This window comes from Monopterus albus, unplaced genomic scaffold (genome assembly GCF_001952655.1).
Source record: "Monopterus albus unplaced genomic scaffold, M_albus_1.0 scaffold41.1, whole genome shotgun sequence".
NCBI classification, from domain to species: Eukaryota; Metazoa; Chordata; class Actinopteri; order Synbranchiformes; family Synbranchidae; genus Monopterus; species Monopterus albus.
This window is the reverse complement of record NW_018127921.1, coordinates 5660284-5683426: the sequence shown is the minus strand read 5'-3', so window position 1 is coordinate 5683426 and position 23143 is coordinate 5660284. Positions and strand designations below refer to the sequence as shown.

General features: G+C 41.7%; 1 protein-coding gene across 5 annotated transcripts in view; it reads left to right on the top strand.

Annotated features, from left to right (window-relative positions):
- The first annotated feature begins 1808 nt into the window (after nucleotides 1-1808).
- The window catches only part of grm8a (glutamate receptor, metabotropic 8a), a 388925-nt gene continuing 367590 nt past the window's right edge, over nucleotides 1809-23143 (top strand). For 3 of the 5 annotated variants that reach the window (XM_020599499.1, XM_020599495.1, XM_020599498.1), the window contains exons 1-3: nucleotides 1809-2261; nucleotides 2426-2764; nucleotides 7433-8269. In XM_020599499.1, the coding sequence (XP_020455155.1) occupies nucleotides 7727-8269 (543 nt within the window). In that variant the 5' untranslated portion in view covers nucleotides 1809-2261; nucleotides 2426-2764; nucleotides 7433-7726. The remainder of the gene's footprint in view (nucleotides 2262-2425; nucleotides 2765-7432; nucleotides 8270-23143) is intronic. The other 2 variants (XM_020599496.1, XM_020599497.1) reach the window with 2 other exon arrangements.

Below are 23143 nucleotides of genomic sequence, written 5' to 3'. Positions count from 1 at the left end.
TGAGAGGGAGGAAGGATGGACCTGACGTTCTGCATGACCAGCCGCTCAAAGCACTTCATAATAATAGAAGTCAGTGCTACAGGCTGATAGTCATTGTAACTGGTTGGGTGGGGCTTCTTTGGAATTGGAATTATTGTGGTGGCCTTGAAACATATTTCGAAGATGATAAAACACACCCATTAAACATACAAAGTGATGGTGAAAGAAATAATGGCAACAGTCTTTTAATATCTGGTTTCAGCCGCTTTTGGCAGCGATGACCTCAATTTAAGGGGTCAGTTAAATTATAAAATTCATGCTACACGTACAATCAAAAAAAGATTCTGTATTTCCATAAGTGGGGTAAAACTATGGAATAATTTAAGTGTGGACATAAAAAATAGTAAGAGAATTGATGAGTTTAAACATAAATATAAAGGTATGTGTCAATCAAGATATATGCAAGAACAGGTTTAACGATTAATCAGGTGTAACATTGTGGGTGTGGTGTAAGAATGTTAACACTATGTAATATTTCTACTTGTGTGATGTAGAAGATAATTATCAAAGTATGTAATTATGTAAGAATGTTAACAGTCTAATATTCTTTAGTATATCACTAGCGTGGTGTCGAACAAAATTATCTATGTAGTAATACTGCTTGCAAACCAATGATGGTAAGATGATGTTATGGGGTAGGACTAGATAAGTCTAACTTCTTCCTACTCCGTTCAAGCATGTACTAGGTATAAGCAAATTGATAATGCATTTGTGGATATGTGTGAAATTATGTGTGTTGACATATTGACTGTCGTTACATGTTTGAAAGAATAAATCAAATCAAATCAAATCAAAATCAAGCGCTTCCTATAGCTGTGGATTAGAGCCGCAAAATGTTCAGGAGGAATTTTTGACCATTCTTCCTGGTAGAGCTGCTTCTGTTCAGCAGTATTCTCTGGTGTGAATGGGACTATTGAGTTCATTCCACAGGTTCTTTTTTTACCTTACTGAGCATTCTGCTTTGTGCCTTTGGAGTGAAGTGAAAAAGATGGCACAGACAGCGATGGAAGCCTTGGTTACTTGCACTTTCTTTATGTTGGTTTTCTGTTTACTTGTCCCTTGCATGGGGATATATACAAGCACATTGAGAGCTGCTGTACCAGAGTGAAATTCCTTGTGTGTCTGACACACCTGGCCAATAAAGCAGATTCTGATTCTAATTCTGAGTGATCTTGGTTGGGGGCCCACTTCTATGGAGAGTAGCCACAGTACCAAACCATGCAGATGACTGTATAACCATTTGCATTTACATGCAAATCAACAACTCTTGATCATAGGTGTTCTGAGATTTTTTATTTTATTTTATTTCTTGCAAGGCATGGCTCACATCAGCTGATGCTGCTTGTGAATAGCACAGTGACACTATTTGAGTGTCCTTTCATTGACTGGACTCCAGGTTTACTAACACCTGACTTCAGTTGATGTTTAGTGACATCAGAAGCCTCCTGTTGCCATTACTTTTTCCACCATGACTTTGTATATTTAATGGGTGTATTCAATAAACACACGAAAGATCATGACTGTATTTTATCAGCCTGAGGACCCCGCCTGCTTTGTAACTGTTGCATCTACTTATCTTTCGCCACGAGATGGCGTCATTGCTCCGCATCCCTCCATCGCTCTCTCCAGTTGACAGCCACAAATTGGACAGTTATCCACTCATTCCACACTGTCACACGAGAGAACACTCAGGTCTATTTCGACTGCCTGGTTTCTCACTCCACATTTCTTATGAAATTGTTATTACACAGGAGATGGGATGCGCTTCATTTATTTAATTCCACAAAAAGCCACGGTGCTTTGGTTTTACAAGAAGGGAATCAATGGGAGCAGTAAAAAAAATGACTGAAGTCCAGGCAATCATTACTGTGGCGCAGCGCCCCAGTGCGCAGATTTTGATGACTTATTAATTTGTTTAAATTCCCAAAGCTCGTTATTGATTAGTCATAAACTTGATTGAATGGGTGGTGTCTGCTGGTCCACAGCGGTGAAATTAGACGAGAATTTAGAGAGGGCGGGTTTAAGTAGACCCCATGCCTGAAATTCATGTTTCGGAGGTTGTTGTTCTTCAGAGTCGTGCGTTGTCCCTTTAGCACCCGCAACCGGAGGAACTCAAGAGGATTGTGCACGCGTCCGTACGTGGAGCGACACGAGTGGGCTTCACGTGAAGGTTTTATCCATAAAGTCCGGAAAGCTTAGAGAGGACAATGGGTACAAATCAGGTGGGTTTTCCCAGCATTATTGATCAGGACTGACATTGTCCATGTGTCTGATGAATGGTGAATTCCTTTGCCTCTCTCTCTCTCTCTCTCTCTCTCTCTCTCTCTCTCTCTCTCTCTCTCTCTCTCTGTATCACACTCATTCTTGGGTTTCGACTTCATTACAGGCAGCCTCCCCCTGTTGTCTCCTTAAACAATTGCGGGATCAATAACTGCATTTTCGCCAGTAAAATCAGTTTTCCTGTTTATGACGGAGGACTTTTTAAAGATCTATCACATCTATTTGTTCATGTCTCCGTCTTGTGGATGGTCTGATTTTTCTTAAACAATTTTTGCTATTGTGGGGAAAATTCACTCCAAGAGGACTGAAATCTTGGGGAAGAAAACTGCTGAGCTCCGCAAGGAAGTTGCCTGAGGCGTCCAGGGACAACAAGCGGTCCGTGGTGGAGGCTGGGTACGGCGCTTCACACCCTTCACTCACTACTGGATGAATCTGATTTTCTGAGGTATCTTACATATTATCATTTCGTATTTTTCTCCATTCTGACCAAATGCTATTGCCCCATTTTTCCTCGTTTTTCTGTGGCTGTTTTCTCCCTCTCGTGTGTGGCATCATTACATTTCCCTGGGCAGTCCGTCTTATTTACAGCATTATCTATATTTGACTTGCTGCCTATTTCCTATGGAACTGTACTGTTTTTTTTTTATTATTCATACTTGTTATTTCACACGGATTCCGTGGAATAGAGGGAAGGTGAGTAATGTCTTAACAGTACATGTAATGAGGAATGTTTCACTCAGTACTAAATATTTTGTGAGTGGAGTATTTAAAAGGAAACAAGAGAAACTAAGCTTTGTAATTTACTGTTCCTACAGATATTGCACTGGTGTTTTTGTGCTTTTGCTGATGGCAGCATCTTAATCAGTGTGCAAGCAAAATTTAACCACTCCTGTACAGAAAGGAGCCTATAGGGCTGCATAATGAGCATACACCCCAAGACTTTGATTTCAGATAGTCTTATTTGTGAATGCCTGGGCTGTGCTTTATCTCCAGACATACAACTTGAATCACATCAGAATGATGTGTTTAAAAATAATGCCAGAGCTACAGCATCTATAGGCCTTTATCCATGTATGGAAACAACTGAAAAGGTCTAAAGTGAATGAAAATGAATTAAAAGTGTTCTTATTTGTAGGTAACATTCATGGGAACCGTGTATGTGCAGAGGGGGGTGCATGGGATTTATATAAAGCATGGATGTCATAAGGAAGTGTTTCATATAGCATTTCACCAAACATTTATTTATTTATTTAATCTTAGTCTGGGTAAGACCATAACACACTGAATAGAGGGAGAATCCAAAGAAGTGTGTGTACAAGAAGCAGGTGGCTGTACTGAGGGAAGACTGAGTGCATCTTTGACCCATGGTGAAAAAACAAAAGCTACTGGAACATGTGAGATTGGTTGAGCACAAAGGAGGGAACAGGTGGAGGGGAAAAAATGTGAGATGTGAATCTGAGAAGACCAAGAAGGGGATGACAGAGAGCGCGACAGCAGTTGTTGAACGAGAGACTCTGAGAAGCACCTTCTTAGAGGGAAGTAGGGAGAGAATGAGGAGCAAAGGATAGAGAAAGCAGGGCTGCAGAAAAGCTATCACTTTCTGAAAAGAGCAGCATGCTCCTCAGAGAGATGAGGAGGCCTGCAGAAGGCGATGCAACAGAGGAGAGAGAGAGAGAGGAGGGGATGGTGGTGGTGGTAGGGAATGAATCAGGGGAGGTGAAGGAACTGAAGAGGGGGAAGAGGAGATAGAGAGAAAAGGCGGGGAGGGCAGGTGTGGAGCAGGGAGGAGTGAAGGTGGGGGTGGGGATAAAAATAGTAGAAAGCAAAGAAGAGGAGACGAGATAAAATCAGAGCAGAACAACAAGTGGACAACACTCACCTAGAAATCTAGCTGTGGATTTGAATTAAAGAAGAGCGATGATCCAGCTGCAGCCTCTTGGGGTTTAGCCCTCTTCATCTTTGAGCCACTAACCACCACAGTGCAGGAAACCTCCTTCCTCTGAATGCCACGATGGAGAAGAAGAAATCTGGTTCTGAGCCTATGTAAAGTATCACAAAGTACAAGAAATCTCACAGGAGTAGTGGACTAGCAGAGGAATATTAATAGCTAAATTGGGTTATTAAGAGTAAGACCAGGTGTGTAATATATGAACCTACAGGTGAGGATGTCAAAGCTTTTCACCTCATGCAAAACTTTCAGTGAGCGCGAATGAAAATGAGAAAACTCAGGGTCTCAGTTCAGTCACAAGACATTCATTGCCCTGATGCTTTGTCCCTTCTCAAGACATTTAGATATAGTTACACATACAGAGAATCTGAAAAAACGGAAGAAGCCTCTTGGATGAGAGGTGAAACGTCTTTGACCTAAAAACCTAGTCCAGTTGATTTTTCTAACTTTTTTCAGCTTACTATGACCTGGATGACTGAGAATCTGCACGGACATACAGAGAATGTAACCTTTATTTTTTATTTATTTTTTTTTATACTGTGCTCCACTGTAGGTGAGCTTAAGTCCACACGGTGGCTCTCTGTTTGGGAAGATTCTGTTTCTGCCAAATATTAAGAGCCAGAAAGATTAAATAAGTCGCAGAAACAAGAAAGATGATGAACAGACGTTGAGTCTGAGAGCTATATTGGACCCTAGTCAGAAGTAGATATTAAGTGGAGTCATATGACTGCATGCAGTAAGGCTAAATGACATGACCCTGAGCCTAATTTGGATCTATTCTGCTCTGAGCCAACCTGAATCCAAAGGAAAAGTGTTGAATAAACAATATTTACAGCAAGTAGAGTACATGGTGTTAGCAGATGAATCAGAGCTGGCTAACCTATAAAGCAGGGCTTTTAATCATAGCAGGGCCTTGGCTGTGTGTGAGTGGCTTTGACCTAATTCCATTTAGAGTGGAGAGAAACTGATGAATTAATTGGGACAGAATCAAATTATAAATGAATTTATTGAGAGATTGGCGCATGCTGTGGTGAGATCTGAGCCCAAAACCAGTTAGGGGCCCTTATGGGTAGAATTAAGCAGGCCTGCTGAATATTTTGAAAAGTATTGTAAATGGTGCTTTACTGTCCGTAAAGACAGTCTTTTTCTGTTGTTTTGCAACTTCAGTGAGATAGTGGGAAGTATTTTGGAATAACAATGTGGGATTTGATCGTGGGCCAGCAGGAACAGATGCAGTTCAAGATTATAAATATGAACTCCTGTAGCATACTATAAGCAGGACCATATTATTCCTCTTGGGGACCCCAGGACAAAAATGAACTGCGGACACCCCCTTTCTCACAAACTGGCTGCTTGAATATAGCCTGGGTTCATATGTACATAGAATATATTCCACTTAAATTTTTGAAAATGGAAGCTGAGTGTGAATAAGTCTCTGACTGATATATGGACACATCTTCTCATGTAGAATACCTATTGCTTTCTTAAATAAATAGCTTTGACATTTTGGGAAATATGCTTAATTAGGGCATCATTGAGAGGTAGAAGGGTGTGTTCTTTTGTAGGCTATAGGAGGCTACAGGCTGCTGCCAGTTAGCTTAGCTTAGCATAATACTGGAAAAGGGCTACACAGCTAGTCTGGCACTGTTCAGAGGTTATAAAACCTACTAGTACCTCTATAGCCCACAGATTAACATGTTTTAAGATTTGGATAGTACTCCAGCAATGGAGTGAAACACAAGGCTAATTAATTTGCTAACCTATGTAAAATGGGCCATCTTAAAAACTAACCATGTATGTATTAAAATGAGCTGGACACCTATAATGTGTGAATGTGTAGATATGGTGTAATGAAATCTATGTCAACCAAAAGACCTTAAACACAAGAGAAGGGGTCTGATTTCACTGCAAAATCTGGTGTAATTCTCCATCTAGTTTTAATTTCTAGCTAAACACTAAGAGCTAAATATTCCTAGTAAGCTAGCCATATAATGAATGCTTTGTTTGTTAACCACAGACTTAAGGTTAAATGTAAGGGAAAGGCAACACCCACCGTTATTCCCTTCATTTATTTCAAGGATCAAAATTTGAGTTAATTACTTACTCACTTTAAAGAGTGTCAGTGCAAAAATTTAAATCAGGGATTTTGGATCAGGAAAGAGAAATGGGAAGACAACCCCCAGGGCCTCCACTAATGCGCATTAACACCCATATCATGTACTTTAGCAAGTAACCAGTTTGTCACAACCAATTTTCAGTTTCAGCTCAAACTAACTTGCGCTTTTCAGGGATTTGGCCGTTTAATGTGCAGCATGACATTATTACTACCAGGGATAGAAGTGCTACCTCTCTGCAGTAGATGAAAGCAGAAATAGCATATCAACATTTAGTATGGTTAAAATGAAGAAACAACATTCAACAAGAAATCTACCTGTTGTGATTTCAAGCTCTCTTTCTCTCTCTCTCTTTCTGTGTGTTTGTGTGTGTGTGTGTGTGTGTGTGTGGAGTAGGGTGTACTCGATGTGATGTGTTCATTTAGCTGCAGCAGAAACAGCAGGTGTTTGAATGATGCAGAACACTTGCTCCAAGGCACCTCTCTCTTTTTTTCACTGCTGTCTCTGTTTCTCTCACACTGTCACATATGGTTTCTCTTTCTGTCTCTTTCTCTCCTCCATCTGTCCTCCTGCATCTCTCTCCCTCTTTCCTTTTCCTCCTCCTCTCTCTCTCTGTCTTTCTATCTATCTATCTCTTCCACATCTCCTCTACAGCAGGTAGTCTGTGCCTTCATGTGACTAGCCGGAGGAGCTTGCCAAGGTTCTCTGCTGGCATTTTAATACCTGTTCCACTCATCAATGTGCCAAGAGACGTGTGAGTGTGTGTTTGTGTGTGTAGAGGTGACTACAAATTGACATACTCTGGGTTTTCAATTACAGAATGGCAGTGCAAATTTTGACAGGTCTCCTGGAAAGATTAAGCCCTGTGTGGGTGTGTGCAGACGTATGAATGTGTTTACATTTGAGACAAATTTTTGCTATGATTAACTGCAGTTTTGCTCTGACTGTGAGCGGTGTACATGTTTTTCAGGTGGACCGCACATCCCTGCAGTATCTTGATGTTCATATCACACTGGTACTTAGATGTCTTCTCTCTGTTTCTCTTAAACAGGCCTTACTGGAAAATGTGACTTGTGGATTAGAGACTCTACGCCCTCTCTAGGTTAAATACAACCTTTTGCCACATTTCTCCTCTGCCACTCTTTTTCATCACACTTTCTCTTCTGGAATATGATTCACTCATGGGGCTTGGCTAGCTCCATCCCTGGGGTCCATCACTCCACACTTTTTGACCAGTAGGAAAGTTCTACTCTTTAATATTCCTAAAGACACTGCCTCAGTTTTGGAATACCTAACAGGAAGCCTCTAAGATCGCCTTTCCTTTCAGCTGTCTTATTTGCTGATCATGGAATCACTGTGGATTTCTACTTCCTACCCACAGTCTCCCTCTGTCATCTTCCTGCTTGTGGCTACTTCCTACACTTGGCTCCTTCCTGTCACTTCCCCCCAGCGAATCCCCACAGAACCCCAGGTGGCACCAGAGTATGCCCACTCCATCCGACTGGATGGGGACATCATCCTCGGTGGATTATTTCCTGTCCACTCCCGGGGGGACCGGGGCACGCCATGTGGGGAGCTGAAAAAAGAGAAGGGCATCCATCGTTTGGAAGCCATGATGTTTGCTATTGACCTGATCAACAAGGACCCAGAGCTGCTGCCCAACATCACGCTGGGGGCCCGGATCTTGGATACCTGCTCCAGGGACACATATGCTCTGGAGCAGTCCCTGACTTTTGTGCAGGCCTTGATAGAGAGGGATGGCTCCGATGTCCGCTGTGCTAATGGAGACCCTCCGATCTTCACCAAGCCGGATAAAATTGTAGGGGTGATTGGAGCCTCAGCCAGCTCAGTGTCCATCATGGTGGCCAACATCCTGCGACTGTTTAAGGTAAGGTTTACCTCCTCTCCTTTCCTCTCCTCACATCCATCCCACTCTCTTTCACAGCTTGTGTGTGTGTTTGTGACCATACATTTTCTGCCTGTCTTCTTTCAGAAATCCATACAGTACATGTATGTGTGTGAGCATGTGCAAGTTTGAACACACTTGTTAACTCTCCTCTCCTCTCCTCCTCTCCTCTCCCCTCCTCTCCTCTCCTCTCCTCTCCTCTCCTCTCCTCTCCTCTCCTCTCCTCTCACCATGGCCGGCATGTGTACACCCATTCCCAACTCATCATCACTGGCGAAATAAAGTTCAGTTCAGTGATGACATCCAATTAAAATGTAGTCTGTCTGCTGGTAGGCCATTGTTTTGTAAAGCCTGTGCATTTCCCTTTAGAAGCCCAAAGTGTGGTTTTATCTCATGTGTTCAGATTTGCGTGTGTGTTAGAAGGGATGTGTCGAGATGTGTCAAGTGATGCTTGTAAGGAACGGCTTTGGATTGTGGTTGAGCCAAATAAAAATGGCTGCCAAACATGGGTATCAATTACTGCTGAAATCTGTCAATAGCCACTTCATTCATTGCAGGCTATGTTTGTGCATGCATGCGAGTGTATGTGGTTTGATAGGACACATCCTTATTTTAGTGTGTTTTCTAGTACGTGTGGGCCTAAATGAGCATTCTTGTGAGTGCTCATGTGTGTGCAATACAACAGTGTGGCTTCTCTTTGTGCTGCTCATGTTTGTCCTTGCAGCCCTTACTGTACATCTGTGGGAGAAAATAGTTGTATATCCCTATGTGTGTATTTGTGTGAGTGTGTTTATGTGTGTTGGCATTGTCATCATTAGCTGAACAGGGCTGATGGATAGCCGTATGATTATGAAATATGAGTCCAGTAATGACGCCCATGGCATTTCACATCCACATCTATCCCACGCTCTTTCACAGCTTGTGTGTGTGTTTGTGGCCACACATTTTCTGCCTGTCTTCTTTCAGAAATCCATACAGTACATGTATGTGTGTGAGCATGTGCAAGTTTGAACACACTTGTTAACAACCTGCTTGTGCGTTTAATGGAAGATTTGCATATTAATCAAGAACAACTACTAAACATGATTTAGGCTGGGATCTGTCACGGTAACAGCACTTGAACACAGTGCCATTCTCGCTTTGCGGTGCCTTGTTCTCATTTGCAATACAATTTAGTGCTTTGTTTTTGTATGTGTACATGTGTAAGCATTGTTTGTCAGTGAGGGAGTGAATCTTATGTGTCCACTGATATAAAACAGTATGATTGGCTAAGTGTACCAGCATTTATGTGTGTGTGTGTGAGAGTCTTCAGTATTTTGTGAACATATCCATGTATGTAATATTAACCAGAGCAGTGGTGTTATGTGACACAAGATTGCATCATTCTCCGCATGGTTTAACATGAATAATGCAGCATGTGTGAAAGTCTGAAAATAGTATGGAGGACACACACGCACACACATAAGCATGAGCATATGTCTTTTCTAAAGATGCTAATCTGACAGCGGCAGTCACAGCTAGTCGCCCACTCAACACAAGGGGCTCAGAAAGCAAATACAGCAGAGAGAGAGAGAGAGAGACTCTTTTAATTTAGCAGCAGACAAAAGAGGTTCAAAGAACATTGTGTGAAAAATTATTCCACATTCAAATTCTCAAGAAAGCAGCCACTAATTTTATTTATTTATTTATTTGTGACTGTGCTCAGCCACGGAGGAGGCCACTTGCTGACAATCACAGCTGAGAGAAATCAAGTTGAACAAAAGTTGTTGATGTTTCTTTTGTTACTGGTGCCTCTTTTGAAGAATATCTCTAAACTCTTTCTTCTCTGTGGGATGATGTAGAGGGATGATGCAGAGTGGGGAGAGGGGGGCGGCATAAAATATAGTATAATAAGATGAAAGTATGTTAATCCTCATGTGGAAACCAGGTGGTTGCAGTAATGTATTTTAGAGGGAGATCCACTAAGCGGACAATTGTAAGCCCCTCCTCCTTTTAAGAAATCAGTTTTGGGAATTGTAATTGTTAAAATTATACACATTTCTATATAATTTTGCCTCTGCAGGCCTTGCAGAATTTAAACAGGAAGTTGTCTCCTTTAAATAGTCATCATTACAGCTGTTGCAGTGTGTGAAACAGCAGCTGTAGCACTGCCTATTGTGTTCTTAGTCAAGCTCATATGCTGCTCAGTTTTGTTTTCGGTGTGCATTTACCTTTGGAACTACCGGGGATTGAATTAATGAGCATACTATTGATTTGTATAATGATGAACAGATACTGTAGGTGCTGCTCTGGGCTTTCATACCTTTAAGGTTAACACAGAAATCATAACCTAGAACCTGCAACATCCTCTCTCTCACTGCCCTGCTCTTGTTTTCTGCTCCTCTGATCAAAGATATGCATGCAGTGCCATATAATTTATTTCTCTTAATCTTTGTTTTTATTTTTCCCTTCAACCACTCTTCCTTAGAAACTAACTGCTTCATCCTTGGATATTGATTGTGTTTGTGCATGGTTGGTAATTACAGAGGCATTATGGATTGTTGAACCCTTGAGAATTTTGTCACTTCTGAAATCATCTTGCAAACCTTGGCTACAGCTAATAGAGTATTACCTAATGTTTTCACTGGAAACCCTGTAGGTATAGTCTATCAGTTATGAATACAATGACAAATTGCCCTTCATTTAAACTGCATTTACATCAGTATTATCACTAATGGGCTGTGTGTGGCTTTGTCTGCTCTGTAACCAGGAAGTTCTCACTATCTTACAATGAAGTCAAAGGCGCCTTTCACTCAGTGACACTCACATGCTGTGTGTCGGAAGCTGAAAATGAAATTCAATTCATAAATTGATAAGTGGTGGCTGTCCCCTGGTGAGAGCAAATGGAATGACTTTGCTTCAGGGAATTTAGGAAACACTCCTATTTTGCACACACACAGTGTCTTTGTTGGTGGTTTTGAGGGAGTGTGTCAGGACCAAGGTCAGAAGCAGAAGGTTTTCCCACACTCTCCTATACTGCTTCACTGACAGTGTGAGCAGTGTGTGTGCACTATTACTCAAGGTTTTACATCTCAACAAAGTTTGCCTTACATATGCATATGTAAGGCACGAGCCTTCCAGTTGCTGCCATAGTTCAGCCACAGCCTCCTTTCTTCTCTGTATGTCTGTGGAGTCAACTGCTGCACTGTGTGATATTGCTGATATATTCGTCTGCCTGTATATTAGCACCTCTGTAATTGCTTTCCTGTGCACAGCTCTCTATTGTTTGACGTGGATTTCAGCACCATACATTGTATGACATGTAATGCAAATACAAATACAATCAGACACTTTCTGCAGTTAAGCAAATTAGTGAGAGAAAAAGTTTGCTCATACCCTTGGAACATACAGCAGGCTGGGGCTTTTATGCACTTAAAAGCTGTGTTAGAACAATCTCCTTTTCAGGCACAGCAACACCCTCTGAATTACAAATCAATTTGGCATTCAGCTTTGCAAAGGATAACAACAGCTGCATTCAAATGCAATTAACAGGATATGTGGTAATTTTATTCAGATGCCAATTCCTTACAGATTTGCTATTATTCTCAAAGTCAAGCAGAGTTTGCTCAACTGTGTTGTCCTAATCCTGCAGATTGTTTGATGAAATAATGACAGGAGAGATGGCAAAGACGGGACATAATGCACAGTAAAAGAGACATAGCAAGAAAGAGAGTGAAGCACAAAGAGAGAAAAGAGGCATTAAGAGCAAGAGAGAAGGGATTTAATGAGAGACAGAGGGGCAGAAATCAAGACTAAAGGACAAAGACGCAGAAATAAAAAGACAAAGATAAAAAGGTGAAAAGACTAAGCGAGCAGGAGAGACTGTGGCTTCCTCTGGAGTGCAATGATGTGGTGTTGATTTCTTTCACTGGAAGACAATATGCATTAGGAGGATGATGATAATGAGGCCACAGAGCACATTGAACATGCAAACAGGACACCTCATTAGGGCATGAGCGCGTCTCAGTTTTGTGCTGATTTGTGTGTCAGTATTCCTTGTTTATGTGTGAGCATGCATGTGTGTGCACATGGCTTCACTTTGAATCTTCTGCAGTGGGGATATATCAGGGTCCTTACAGACGGGTAGGATGTGATCATGAGACTTAATGAGCAACTGGTTAATGAAGGGAGACTTAATTGTCCCCCTGAAATAATTTATTGCATTCATTTGTTGAGTGTTGCCTGGAGATGATTCATTTGTAAGAGCCATATGTAGTGTTTGAACGCTGACTAAATTGGATTTGTTAGCCACATGAATAGTGCAAATCCTTTGAAAATGACATGCAGGCAAGTTAAATGAGCAGTTTTTCCATATATAAATGCACTTGAAAATGTGTCAGTGTGAAGTTGAGAAGATAATAATAGTGATAATAATAGGAACATTATAATATAGAAAAACAGAATGATAGTTTAATAAGTAAATAAGAAGGATATGAGTATGTTAGTTAAACACTGATATGCTGTATAACTGTTACAGCTCAACAGTGTAAAAGATTCATAAAAACCAATAATTTAACACAGACAAGATATAAACATATGTATTATATGTACAGTACACCTACCATATTTGAACAGATAGGAGGGCAATTTAAAGTTTAAGCAAGGTCTCTGATGAGAAACAAGAGCTCACTGGAAATGTGTTTATTGAAACTGCGGATGTTAACATGTGCATTTATCTGTGTCCACATGAATGTGTGTGCTCAGGACATAGAGCTTTCTGAAGAGCATTAAATGTATCTTTTTTGGAGTGGAGATGAAAAGAGTCAAAGACACAGAGTCTCTCTGAGTATTATCTGTATGTGTGTATACGGAGTGTCATGATCCTACCCCTCCCTGCCTCCAGCTCACCCAGACTCCTGGTAACGTCACCTCATCTAACACAATGGTTTCACCTGCACCTTAATCCTGCTCACCTGTTTTCCACAGTACATAGCAGCTCCTCATTCTGTGGGGAGCTGCCAGATTGTTCTATGCCCCGTCTAGACTTTCCAGCGTTACTAACTCTTGTGCCTGACTACCCGGAAATCGACACCCTGCTTGTTACACCGACCTGTGAGTTTGCCTCTCCCCTCTTGTCCACCTGCTCTCCTGATACCGACATCCTGCCTCTTAGACCGACCTGCGATCCTGCCTTGCCTACCCTGCTGCCTTGCTGGAGATTACGACCTCGGACTGAACTGACCCTGCTTCCCGCCTTGTCCCTGAAAGACAGTTACTGTTTCTGCCTGTGTCAAAGAGATATTAAAACCAGTTCTACTGTCGCAGCTTGCTGGCTCTTTAATAGCGTTCACACACCTACCTCCACGGGAACTGTGCACTCCTGATCCGTGACACGGAGAGGAACAATGTGTAGAGTCTATTAAAGCGGAATCAGATTCTATTTGTCCCTGAAGCCATTACGCATGGGTGGGGCCCCCAATGTACAAAACATAAAAACTAAATGAACACATATTATAATACAGTGGGTACGGAAAGTATTCAGACCCCCTTAAATTTTTCACTCTTTGTTATATTGCAGCCATATGCTAAAATCATTTAAGTTCATTTTTTTTCCTCATTAATGTACACACAGCACCCCATATTGACAGAAAAACACAGAATTTTTGACATTTTTGCAGATTTATTAAAAAAGAAAAACTGAAATATCACATGGTCATAAGTATTCAGACCCTTTGCTCAGTATTTAGTAGAAGCACCCTTTTGAGCTAATACAGCCATGAGTCTTTTTGGGAATGATGCAACAAGTTTTTCACACCTGCATTTGGGGATCCTCTGCCATTCCTCCTTGCAGATCCTCTCCAGTTCTGTCAGGTTGGATGGTAAACGTTGGTGGACAGCCATTTTCAGGTCTCTCCAGAGATGCTCAATTGGGTTTAAGTCAGGGCTCTGGCTGGGCCATTCAAGAACAGTCACGGAGTTGTTGTGAAGCCACTCCTTCGTTATTTTAGCTGTGTGCTTAGGGTCATTGTCTTGTTGGAAGGTGAACCTTCGGCCCAGTCTGAGGTCCTGAGCACTCTGGAGAAGGTTTTCGTCCAGGATATCCCTGTACTTGGCCGCATTCATCCTTCCCTCGATTGCAACCAGTCGTCCTGTCCCTGCAGCTGAAAAACACCCCCATAGCATGATGCTGCCACCACCATGCTTCACTGTTGGGACTGTATTGGACAGGTGATGAGCAGTGCCTGGTTTTCTCCACACATACCGCTTAGAATTAAGGCCAAAAAGTTCTATCTTGGTCTCATCAGACCAGAGAATCTTATTTCTCACCATCTTGGAGTCCTTCAGGTGTTTTTTAGCAAACTCCATGCAGGCTTTCATGTGTCTTGCACTGAGGAGAGGCTTCCGTCAGGCCACTCTGCCCTAAAGCCCCGACTGGTGGAGGGCTGCAGTGATGGTTGACTTTCTTTGACTTTCTACAACTTTCTCCCATCTCCCGACTGCATCTCTGGAGCTCAGCCACAGTCATCTTTGGGTTCTTCTGTACCTCTCTCACCGAGGCTCTTCTCCCCCGATAGCTCAGTTTGGCCGGATGGCCAGCTCTAGGAAGGGTTCTGGTTGTCCCAAACGTCTTCCATTTAAGGATTATGGAGGCCACTGTGCTCTTAGGAACCTTAAGTGCAGCAGAAATTTTTTTGTAACCTTGGCCAGATCTGTGCCTTGCCACAATTCTGTCTCTGAGCTCTTCAGGCAGTTCCTTTGACCTCATGATTCTCATTTGCTCTGACATGCAGTGTGAGCTGTAGGGTCTTATATAGACAGGTGTGTGGCTTTTCCTAATCACGTCCAATCAGTATAATCAAACACAGCTGGACTCAAATGAAGGTGTAGAACCATCTCTGGGATGATCAGAAGAAATGGACAGCACCTAAGTTAAATATATGAGTGTCACAGCAAAGGGTCTGAATACTTATGACCATGTGATATTTCAGTTTTTCTTTTTTAATAAATCTGCAAAAATGTCAAAACTTCTGTGTTTTTCTGTCAATATGGGGTGCTGTGTGTACATTAATGAGGAAAAAAATGAACTTAAATGATTTTAGCATATGGCTGCAATATAACAAAGAGTGAAAAATTTAAGGGAGTCTGAATACTTTCCGTACCCACTGTATGTGCAGTACATTACAGTAACGTTAACCTTCGTGTCTAACCTTCATCAAATATACCAATGTTAATGCTATGAAGCTTTATTACTTGGCTCAAACATGAACACAGAGATCACTCATTATTATAACGTTTATAAGTTATAGACAGACCCAGTATTATTAGCTGGCAGCATTGATAAACTACAATGATCATGTTGCGCTCACAATGTAAACACAAACTGTAATGATAGCATGCCACCGTATTTATGTTGGTTATTTCAATGAGCGACCTTCTGTCTCAAAGTACAGTACATTACAGTGACAACGTTAGCATGTCTAACCTTCGTCAAACATACTATCTTAATACATAATGAAAACACAATAAAAGAACAGTGTAACCTACCTTAAAGACCCGGTTCGATGCTGATTTGTCACAAAAGCTAAGTAAAGTAACAGGTCTGTAATTTGTATATGCCACAATGCACAAACCAACATTCAAAATTTAGTGCCCACAGCGACCAGTAGCTATGGCTGTGCCCATTCGCACAGTGGGCGCAGCAAATGGCTATGGCTGCATTCAGAGCTCGGCCCCTCTCATAGGTTTTGCAACCTCAAAGGGTAAATACAGAGATAGTAATAGTAATTACAACTACCAGTTTAAAACGGAAATAAAGCAGATGTTCTTTAAAACTGAATGACGCATGTTTGATTATTTCTCAAGTATGTTACTGGGACACTGACAGGAATCTGAATACATTTTTAATGTTTTGGAGAAAAGAGACTAAAGTACTTCATTAGATTGACCCAGTCTTTCAAGCAGCATTTGTAATGTTGAGGCTGGTGAAGGCTTTGGGAAGTTCAAAGAAGAATACCACAAATAGTTCAAAGATGTTATAATTATAAGTAAAACTAGGACAGCTGAGGAGGGAAAATAAGAGTCAGGAACTCACAGGCGGGAAGAGATTTTAACAATGGAAGCAGTTCTGCCTGAAATGAGATGGGGAACTTATATTTGCTGATCTAGAGCTAAAACACAATGGATAATATCGTGTATGTTTGATATGGAGCAATGAACATCTGCTAAGGATGTTCATGATGTTTGGCAATGAAAGGAGCCGATGTAAAACAGTAATGGAGAAAAAATGGTGTGCTGCTGGTTTCATATTCTTGCATCTTTTCTCCTGGTTATTACTCAGATTCTGTTCTCACTCTACTGTAGTGTTGGTATGGTTATGCTTTTTGTTTTTATTTTTGTCTCTGTTTCTTTTCTGTTTCCCAAAAGAGGAGGATGAGGGCAATAAAAAATGATAGACAGGAGCAGGACAGTAAAGGTGATTGATAAGAAGAGGCAAGGCAGTAAAATACTATTCATCAGAGAGAGAGCGAGTTCACTGAAAGAGCAGTTGAAGGCTTGAGGGAGAAATACAGCTTGCGGGAGGTGGTATTACATCTTGCAGCCATGTTACGTTAGATCAGAGAGAACAGGTGGGAGGAAGAAGGAAAACAGAGGTTAAGTGTGGCAGCTGTACCTGCTCATGACATGCCTCATTCTTCACTATCTACCTGCTCCTGCTGCTGCTGCTGATGATGATGATTCCTTGGCCACGTTCTGTCCCCTCTCACCTTTTCTGACCATGTTAACAGCAGTATATTATTTACAAAAGAAAGGCAAGAAGACATGGAAAGAACATTCTTCTTGCAAGAGTGAGAGAGCATTGCACTTTATAAGCTTGAAGCCTAGAAAGAGAGAGAGAAAAGATTTCTTTTCTTGCTCTTTCTTTCCGCTTTCAAGATTTCAGGGGTACTCTCCTGCAGTGTCTCCTCTTTCCTTCTGTTTCTCCCTCTACTCCCATCCTTTCTACTACTTCAGAAAAACATGACTGTGGCTCAAGAAGTGGAGCGCGTTATCGCCTAACCGTAAAGTTGGTTGTTCGATTTCCGGCTTCTCCAGTCCACATGTGGAAGGGTCTATGAGGAAGACACTGAACCCCCTGTTGCTCCTGGTGATATCACCGGTGTGTGAATTCCTTGTAATTAAGGTAACATTAATTGTGTAATTTCACTGTTTAGCTTGCATTTGTCGAGACAGATGATAAAATTGAATTTATTTTTTTATAATATTGAGGAGTTGTAAGTGCCTATCTTATGGTTGTGTTATGCTGGCCTTATCCCTAACGATTTTTCAAGTAATTAAATTTTGTGTCACAGATAAATTTCCAACGTCAGACTAAAATCATGAGAGTCTTGCTACAGTGGTGTCACGCTCACGTCATCTCATTTGGTGTAAAGTGGTGATCCGAGCTGTTTTAAGCCTGTCTTTTGCTTGTCTTGAATTTCAGATAAAATCAAAAATGTTTAATATTATCGCAAGTCTTTACTCTTAGCTTATGCAGACAGTGATGTGAACATCATAAACAATGAGTAGGTGATCTCTCTCTCTAGCACCAAACAGGGAGTGGGCACAAACCGCAATAAATACTAGGGATGTGCATTTCAAGTTAAAATGCTATTCGATATTCTCTGACAACTATTCAACAGTTATTCGAAGGTCATGGATTGTGTCCACAATCTGTGTTGTCTTCTTGTTTTCTTTTTCTCTCTTTTTGCCAAGCAAAACACTATGCACAAGTGCAGCTGTAGCCAAACACGGGAATATGGGAAGTAGTCTCAAGAGAAACCTAGTTGCAGTCTGGCAAATAGTGACCAGCATGATCTTTGCAAATTCATAGTCTGTGACTAAAAACTCTAATGGCACATTCTTTAAATATATGAGGGTTTCAGACTTGAATCTTTTAAAAGTCTTTTTTGAGTTATCATAGTCTTCTAGTGTAAGGCCAGCTTTACTCACACTGGACTCCCCGGACATGTTTAATATCACTCACACGTATCTGAAGCAACATGCAACTGCAAGAATGGAGACCAGGTGTCTTGAACATGTAAAGTTTTCTCTTTGGCTATGAATATTTTCTACCTTGGACTATTTACAGTTAGCAGGTTAAGCCAGTAGTTAATGGATAAATAAATTGATGTGAAGTGTGGAGATATCACCCAGAATGCAGATGGATGGGGAGAGTGGGATGCTGAGGTCTTGCATAGCTCGTTCATGACCTCTGAGGAAAAACACTGAACTAGAGTATACAAATCGATCTGAGTTGTGAACATGAGTTGTTTTTAAACCTGTGCTACATTAACTGAGTTTTGGGATTCAAGGTGGAGGTGAAGATGCTGCTCCGATTTTTCCTTTAGAACTGATGTCATATTGTCTTGACAAGATAAGAATTTGTGTGATATTACCATTCCAGTGTGGGTAAATAAATATTTGGAGAAGTGACTGAACTGTGAGTCTGTGAGAGCAGCACATACTAGAATCATAACTTCTCCCTCTCTGAATACAGGACGTCAGTGTTTCTCTTGGCCATCCATTCACATCTGCACAATGAAAGTTAAAGGTGAAATCTGACCTGCAAGCTCGCTGGAGCCAGGTGGAGATTGCCCTGAAACAGGAGCCACATGCATGAATTACCTTGCTTTAAATGCTTCGCTTGGACTGAATGTGAGATGATTTGCAGAATGAATGTTTGATACAACTGTATCTTTATGCTCACAACCCCCCTTTCCCTTCTTCTTTTCACCATCCACTGTCATTCTCTTCTGGCTGTTCTCTGTCCTTCTCTGTCCTCTGTCTCTCTGCCCTCGAAGGTACTCTCCCTCCAAGGTAGGGCAGCACTAAATGGCCTCGGAGCAGTGTCCCCATGTATATTTAATGGCCACGCCCGTGATGTTGGAATCTCAGCTTGAATTATGCATAAAGAATGTGTTAGAAAAAAAGAGAGTGGGAAAGGAGCAAGGGGGACAGAGGAGAGGGAGAGAGTCTGAAATAGAACGGAAGATGAGAATAAAAGCTGTTGTAGGATGGGAAATGATTGAGACTACAAACAAACAAACAAAAAGAAAACATGCTGGTGGAGTAAAAAAGGATGGAATGAAAGGGAGTCACAGCAAAAGAGAGAGGGATATGTATTTTGGAATAATCACAGCTGTGGGAGAGTAGAAGAGAGTGCAACCTCTCACCTCCCTCCATCAAGGCTTCATTTTATCTTTCTCCACCCCTGGAATTAACTTTGCCTCCACACCCTACATCCCTTCATCTTTCTCTCTCTCTCTTCACCAGGGTTCCCTTTCTACTCTGTCTCACTATTTCATCACCTCTTCCCCTTCCTCTTTTACTGTCATTTTCTTTTACATTACTCACTCTCTCTTTTCCCCCTTCTTTCTCTTTTACTGTTTCACCCTTTTCATCTCTCTCTCTCTCTCTTCCCACCTCTCCAAATTATTGGCTTGTCTGTGTGTGTAGCTGCAGTAATAGCACGCTGAAGAGAAGGAGGGGTAAACACCAAAAGGAAAAAAGTAAGTGAGGCAGAAAGGGAAAGACAGAGATGGACAAGTGTGGCTAAGACTCCAGGCTGTTGATTAGCATCATGCACTCTTCCTTTCCTTTGCACATCCCCTCCCAAAACCACACACATCTTTCTTGGTGGACATTGGAGGGTGGCCGATATGCCACAATTTAGCAGCTCTGTGACCTTGTGATTCCTCTGCTTTATTACTTCATCTCCCTCTCTTAGGTAAAGTGGCTGAAACATGGGAATTTGGATCCTCCTGTGTACAGCAAAGGATGTTTCCATACACCGTTTCCTAATGCAGTGAAAGGATAGTTTTATCTTTGGTGTATCCAACACAGACTAGTAAAGTCCAAAAGGTTTGTCTTTTTGCCTCCACAGTCGGAGAGAAGGTCAGATACAGTGCTGCTAGGAGGTGCATTTTAGTGCTGTTATTTTTTTTGTACATTCATTTTAGTTTTAGGAAGACAAAACACTGTTATGTGGCCCCAAGCTATGTTAATGGTAGCAAATGTATATAAATGAAAAATCTCCCTGCAATAAAAATACTTAAAGTTAGTAGAAAAACCAAACACTCAGAGCATTAACCTCCACAGCATTACAGCCTTCTCCCACACTGTTGCATTTAATGAGGCTGACTTTTTACAAATTCAGAAAAGCCTAAAATTGAGATCTTTCCGAACGGCTCAAGCTGCACGGTCTAACAGTTTTGTAGCTGAATTATTGCACTCTGGATCCAAAAGTTCACATATTTACCTCATGAATCCCATATTTTGTACATCACATTAGCAGCACTGTAGATACAGCACCATTCTCCTTGGTGATCCGAGCTGTTTTATGTCTGGCAACATTCACACCTTAGTTTTAAAGACACAGTTAGTGATTTTTGAACACTATATTATTCCTAAATTAAATATGTTGTTCCTAAATTAAGTTCATTCACTTTTGTTATCAAAGTTTTTGACCTACATGCAAAACCAGATGTTTGAACGATAATTCAAATTAAAACATCAGTCTGTTGCAACAGTTTTATAAATTAATGATAGCTTTAGATTCAGTCAGTAGTTTTGTTGTCTCTGTACACCCATTCAGGTGTTCGCTTAATCTGTTGATTACACCTCGGTTGATGATGGGTGGAGTGCAGGCACCCATCTGCAGGGAATAGATCTTAATTCAGAGATTTTGACTTGGCTTAGCAGGAGAAGCATAATTATCAGTTACATCCCAGCTTTTTCCAATATGACATAGCAAAATGTGTGCTGTGGAAAAAAGTCCCATGCTGTGTACCAGTTCAGTTGTAATTGTATTAACTGTGGTGTGTCATGTGGGAAGAAAACATTTTCAGACAAATCTCTTATCAAGCAGCCTTCTTTACATTTGCACAATACACAGCAGAGGTTTTCTCTCAGTGATTTTTACTGTTTTTACAATGCACTGTAGGATAATTTAAGCCCGCTACTGGGTATAATATTTCTCACTAGGCAACAGTATAAAATACCAAACACACTATTCTGTGGACTCTGAACACAGCTGTAGACTTGTTGCTGCTTCACATTATATTTAGTGCCCCTGTCATTTTTTTTTTAAGAATATTGCCATGGATAACGCACCCTGTGCATGTACCATCTGCAAATCCTTGTGTCTTGAGCTAGTGAGCAAAAACAAGCTTTGGGAGCCCTCAGTTTGTCAGTCTGAAGACACAATCCTAAAATAAGGTCTGATCACACAGATTAAGCTAAAACCAAACTACACCAGGCTGCACCAGTACTGAAAGTAGTACTGTAGCTGTAATAGTAGTGGCTGTATGATTGATGATAAGCTACTTGTAATTATTATAGTAGTATTTGTATCATACATGGCGCCCTCCGAGGCAGTCATGTTTGCGCGTTCCACTCCCGAATGCTGGCTTTTTCTTTATTTTCTTCTTTTTTGTGTGTGTTTTTTTTTTAACTCTTTCTGCAGTGCACAAATGTCATGCACTGCTAACATACAACACACAGGCATTGCTGGATATCGCCAAGTCACACAGCCACTGGGAATTTACTGGTTTCATACCACCGGAGCTACAATTCATTGTCTGGTCCCACAAATTAACAACGATCACCATCACCCCCAGGAAGGCCCCGAAGCACCAAGCACGAGCGAGCAGGCTGACCCCAGGACAGTGATCCGGAGACAGACGTGGGGCAAGAGAGGAGGGTTCCATGCTAGGCTAAAAGCTCGCGCTACCTGACAGGGTACATTAATAACTGCATTGACAACATTGTGCCCACCATACAAGTCAGGAGGTTCCCCAACCAGAAGCCCTGGATAAACAGTCACGTATGCCACATGCTGTGTGCTCACTCTCATGCATTCAGATCAGGTGATGAGATGGAGTACAAAGCTGCGAAGTACAGACTGAGGAAAGCCATCACAGCGGCCAAGAGGCAGTACAGAGAGAAGCTGAATGGCTTCTATTCTACTGCTGACTCCAGACGGACGTGGCAAGGCCTGCAGCACATCAACACCGAGACCACCCATCGCCCCAACTCCCCTCCACTAACTGTCTCACCAGGCCAGGTACACACAGTCCTGAGGAAGATCAACCCCCGCAAAGTAGCAGGACCGGAAAACATCTCTGGGAGGGCTCTCAGGGCATGTGCCAGTGAGCTGGCTGATGTTCTTACCACCATCTTCAACCTCTCCCTCAGCCAATGCATAGTTCTTGCACCTGCTTTAAGACCATGTCAAAAGAATTTTTAAAAGAGCAACAAAGTCACTGGAACATTTGAAACAGTATTCTTTACTTGAAGCAAGGAGACAAGTCAGCATGCGCATACAGAGTTGTCTGAGTGAGGTAGGTTCATATAACATAATATATAGTAAACAGGCGCACCCTGATAACACGACTTGGATGCTAATCATACTGGGACACATACTTATCCTACAGTTGATGGTTGTGTCTCCCTTCGTCTGGAACAGTCTGTAGTCAAGTATATTACAGTACACAGAGTTTTACAAGAAGATTGAAAACGTCCTTCAGCCAGTTTCTCACATGGCTGTGTTCTGAAAGTTTAAAACACATTAAATAGTAAAAATCATGTTTAATAACACAATTTTTATAACAGACTACAACCATCGCCCCCTTCCCAAGAAGAGCCTGGTCATCTGCCTGAATGACTACAGGCCAGTGGCACTCACCCCAATCATTATGAAGTGTTTTGAGAGAGTGGTGCTGGCCCGCATTCAGAGCAGTATACCAGGCACCCTGGACCCCCTGCAGTATGCCTACCGGCCCAACAGGGCCACCTCAGACGCACTCCACTATTCCCTTTCTCACCTGGAAAATGGAG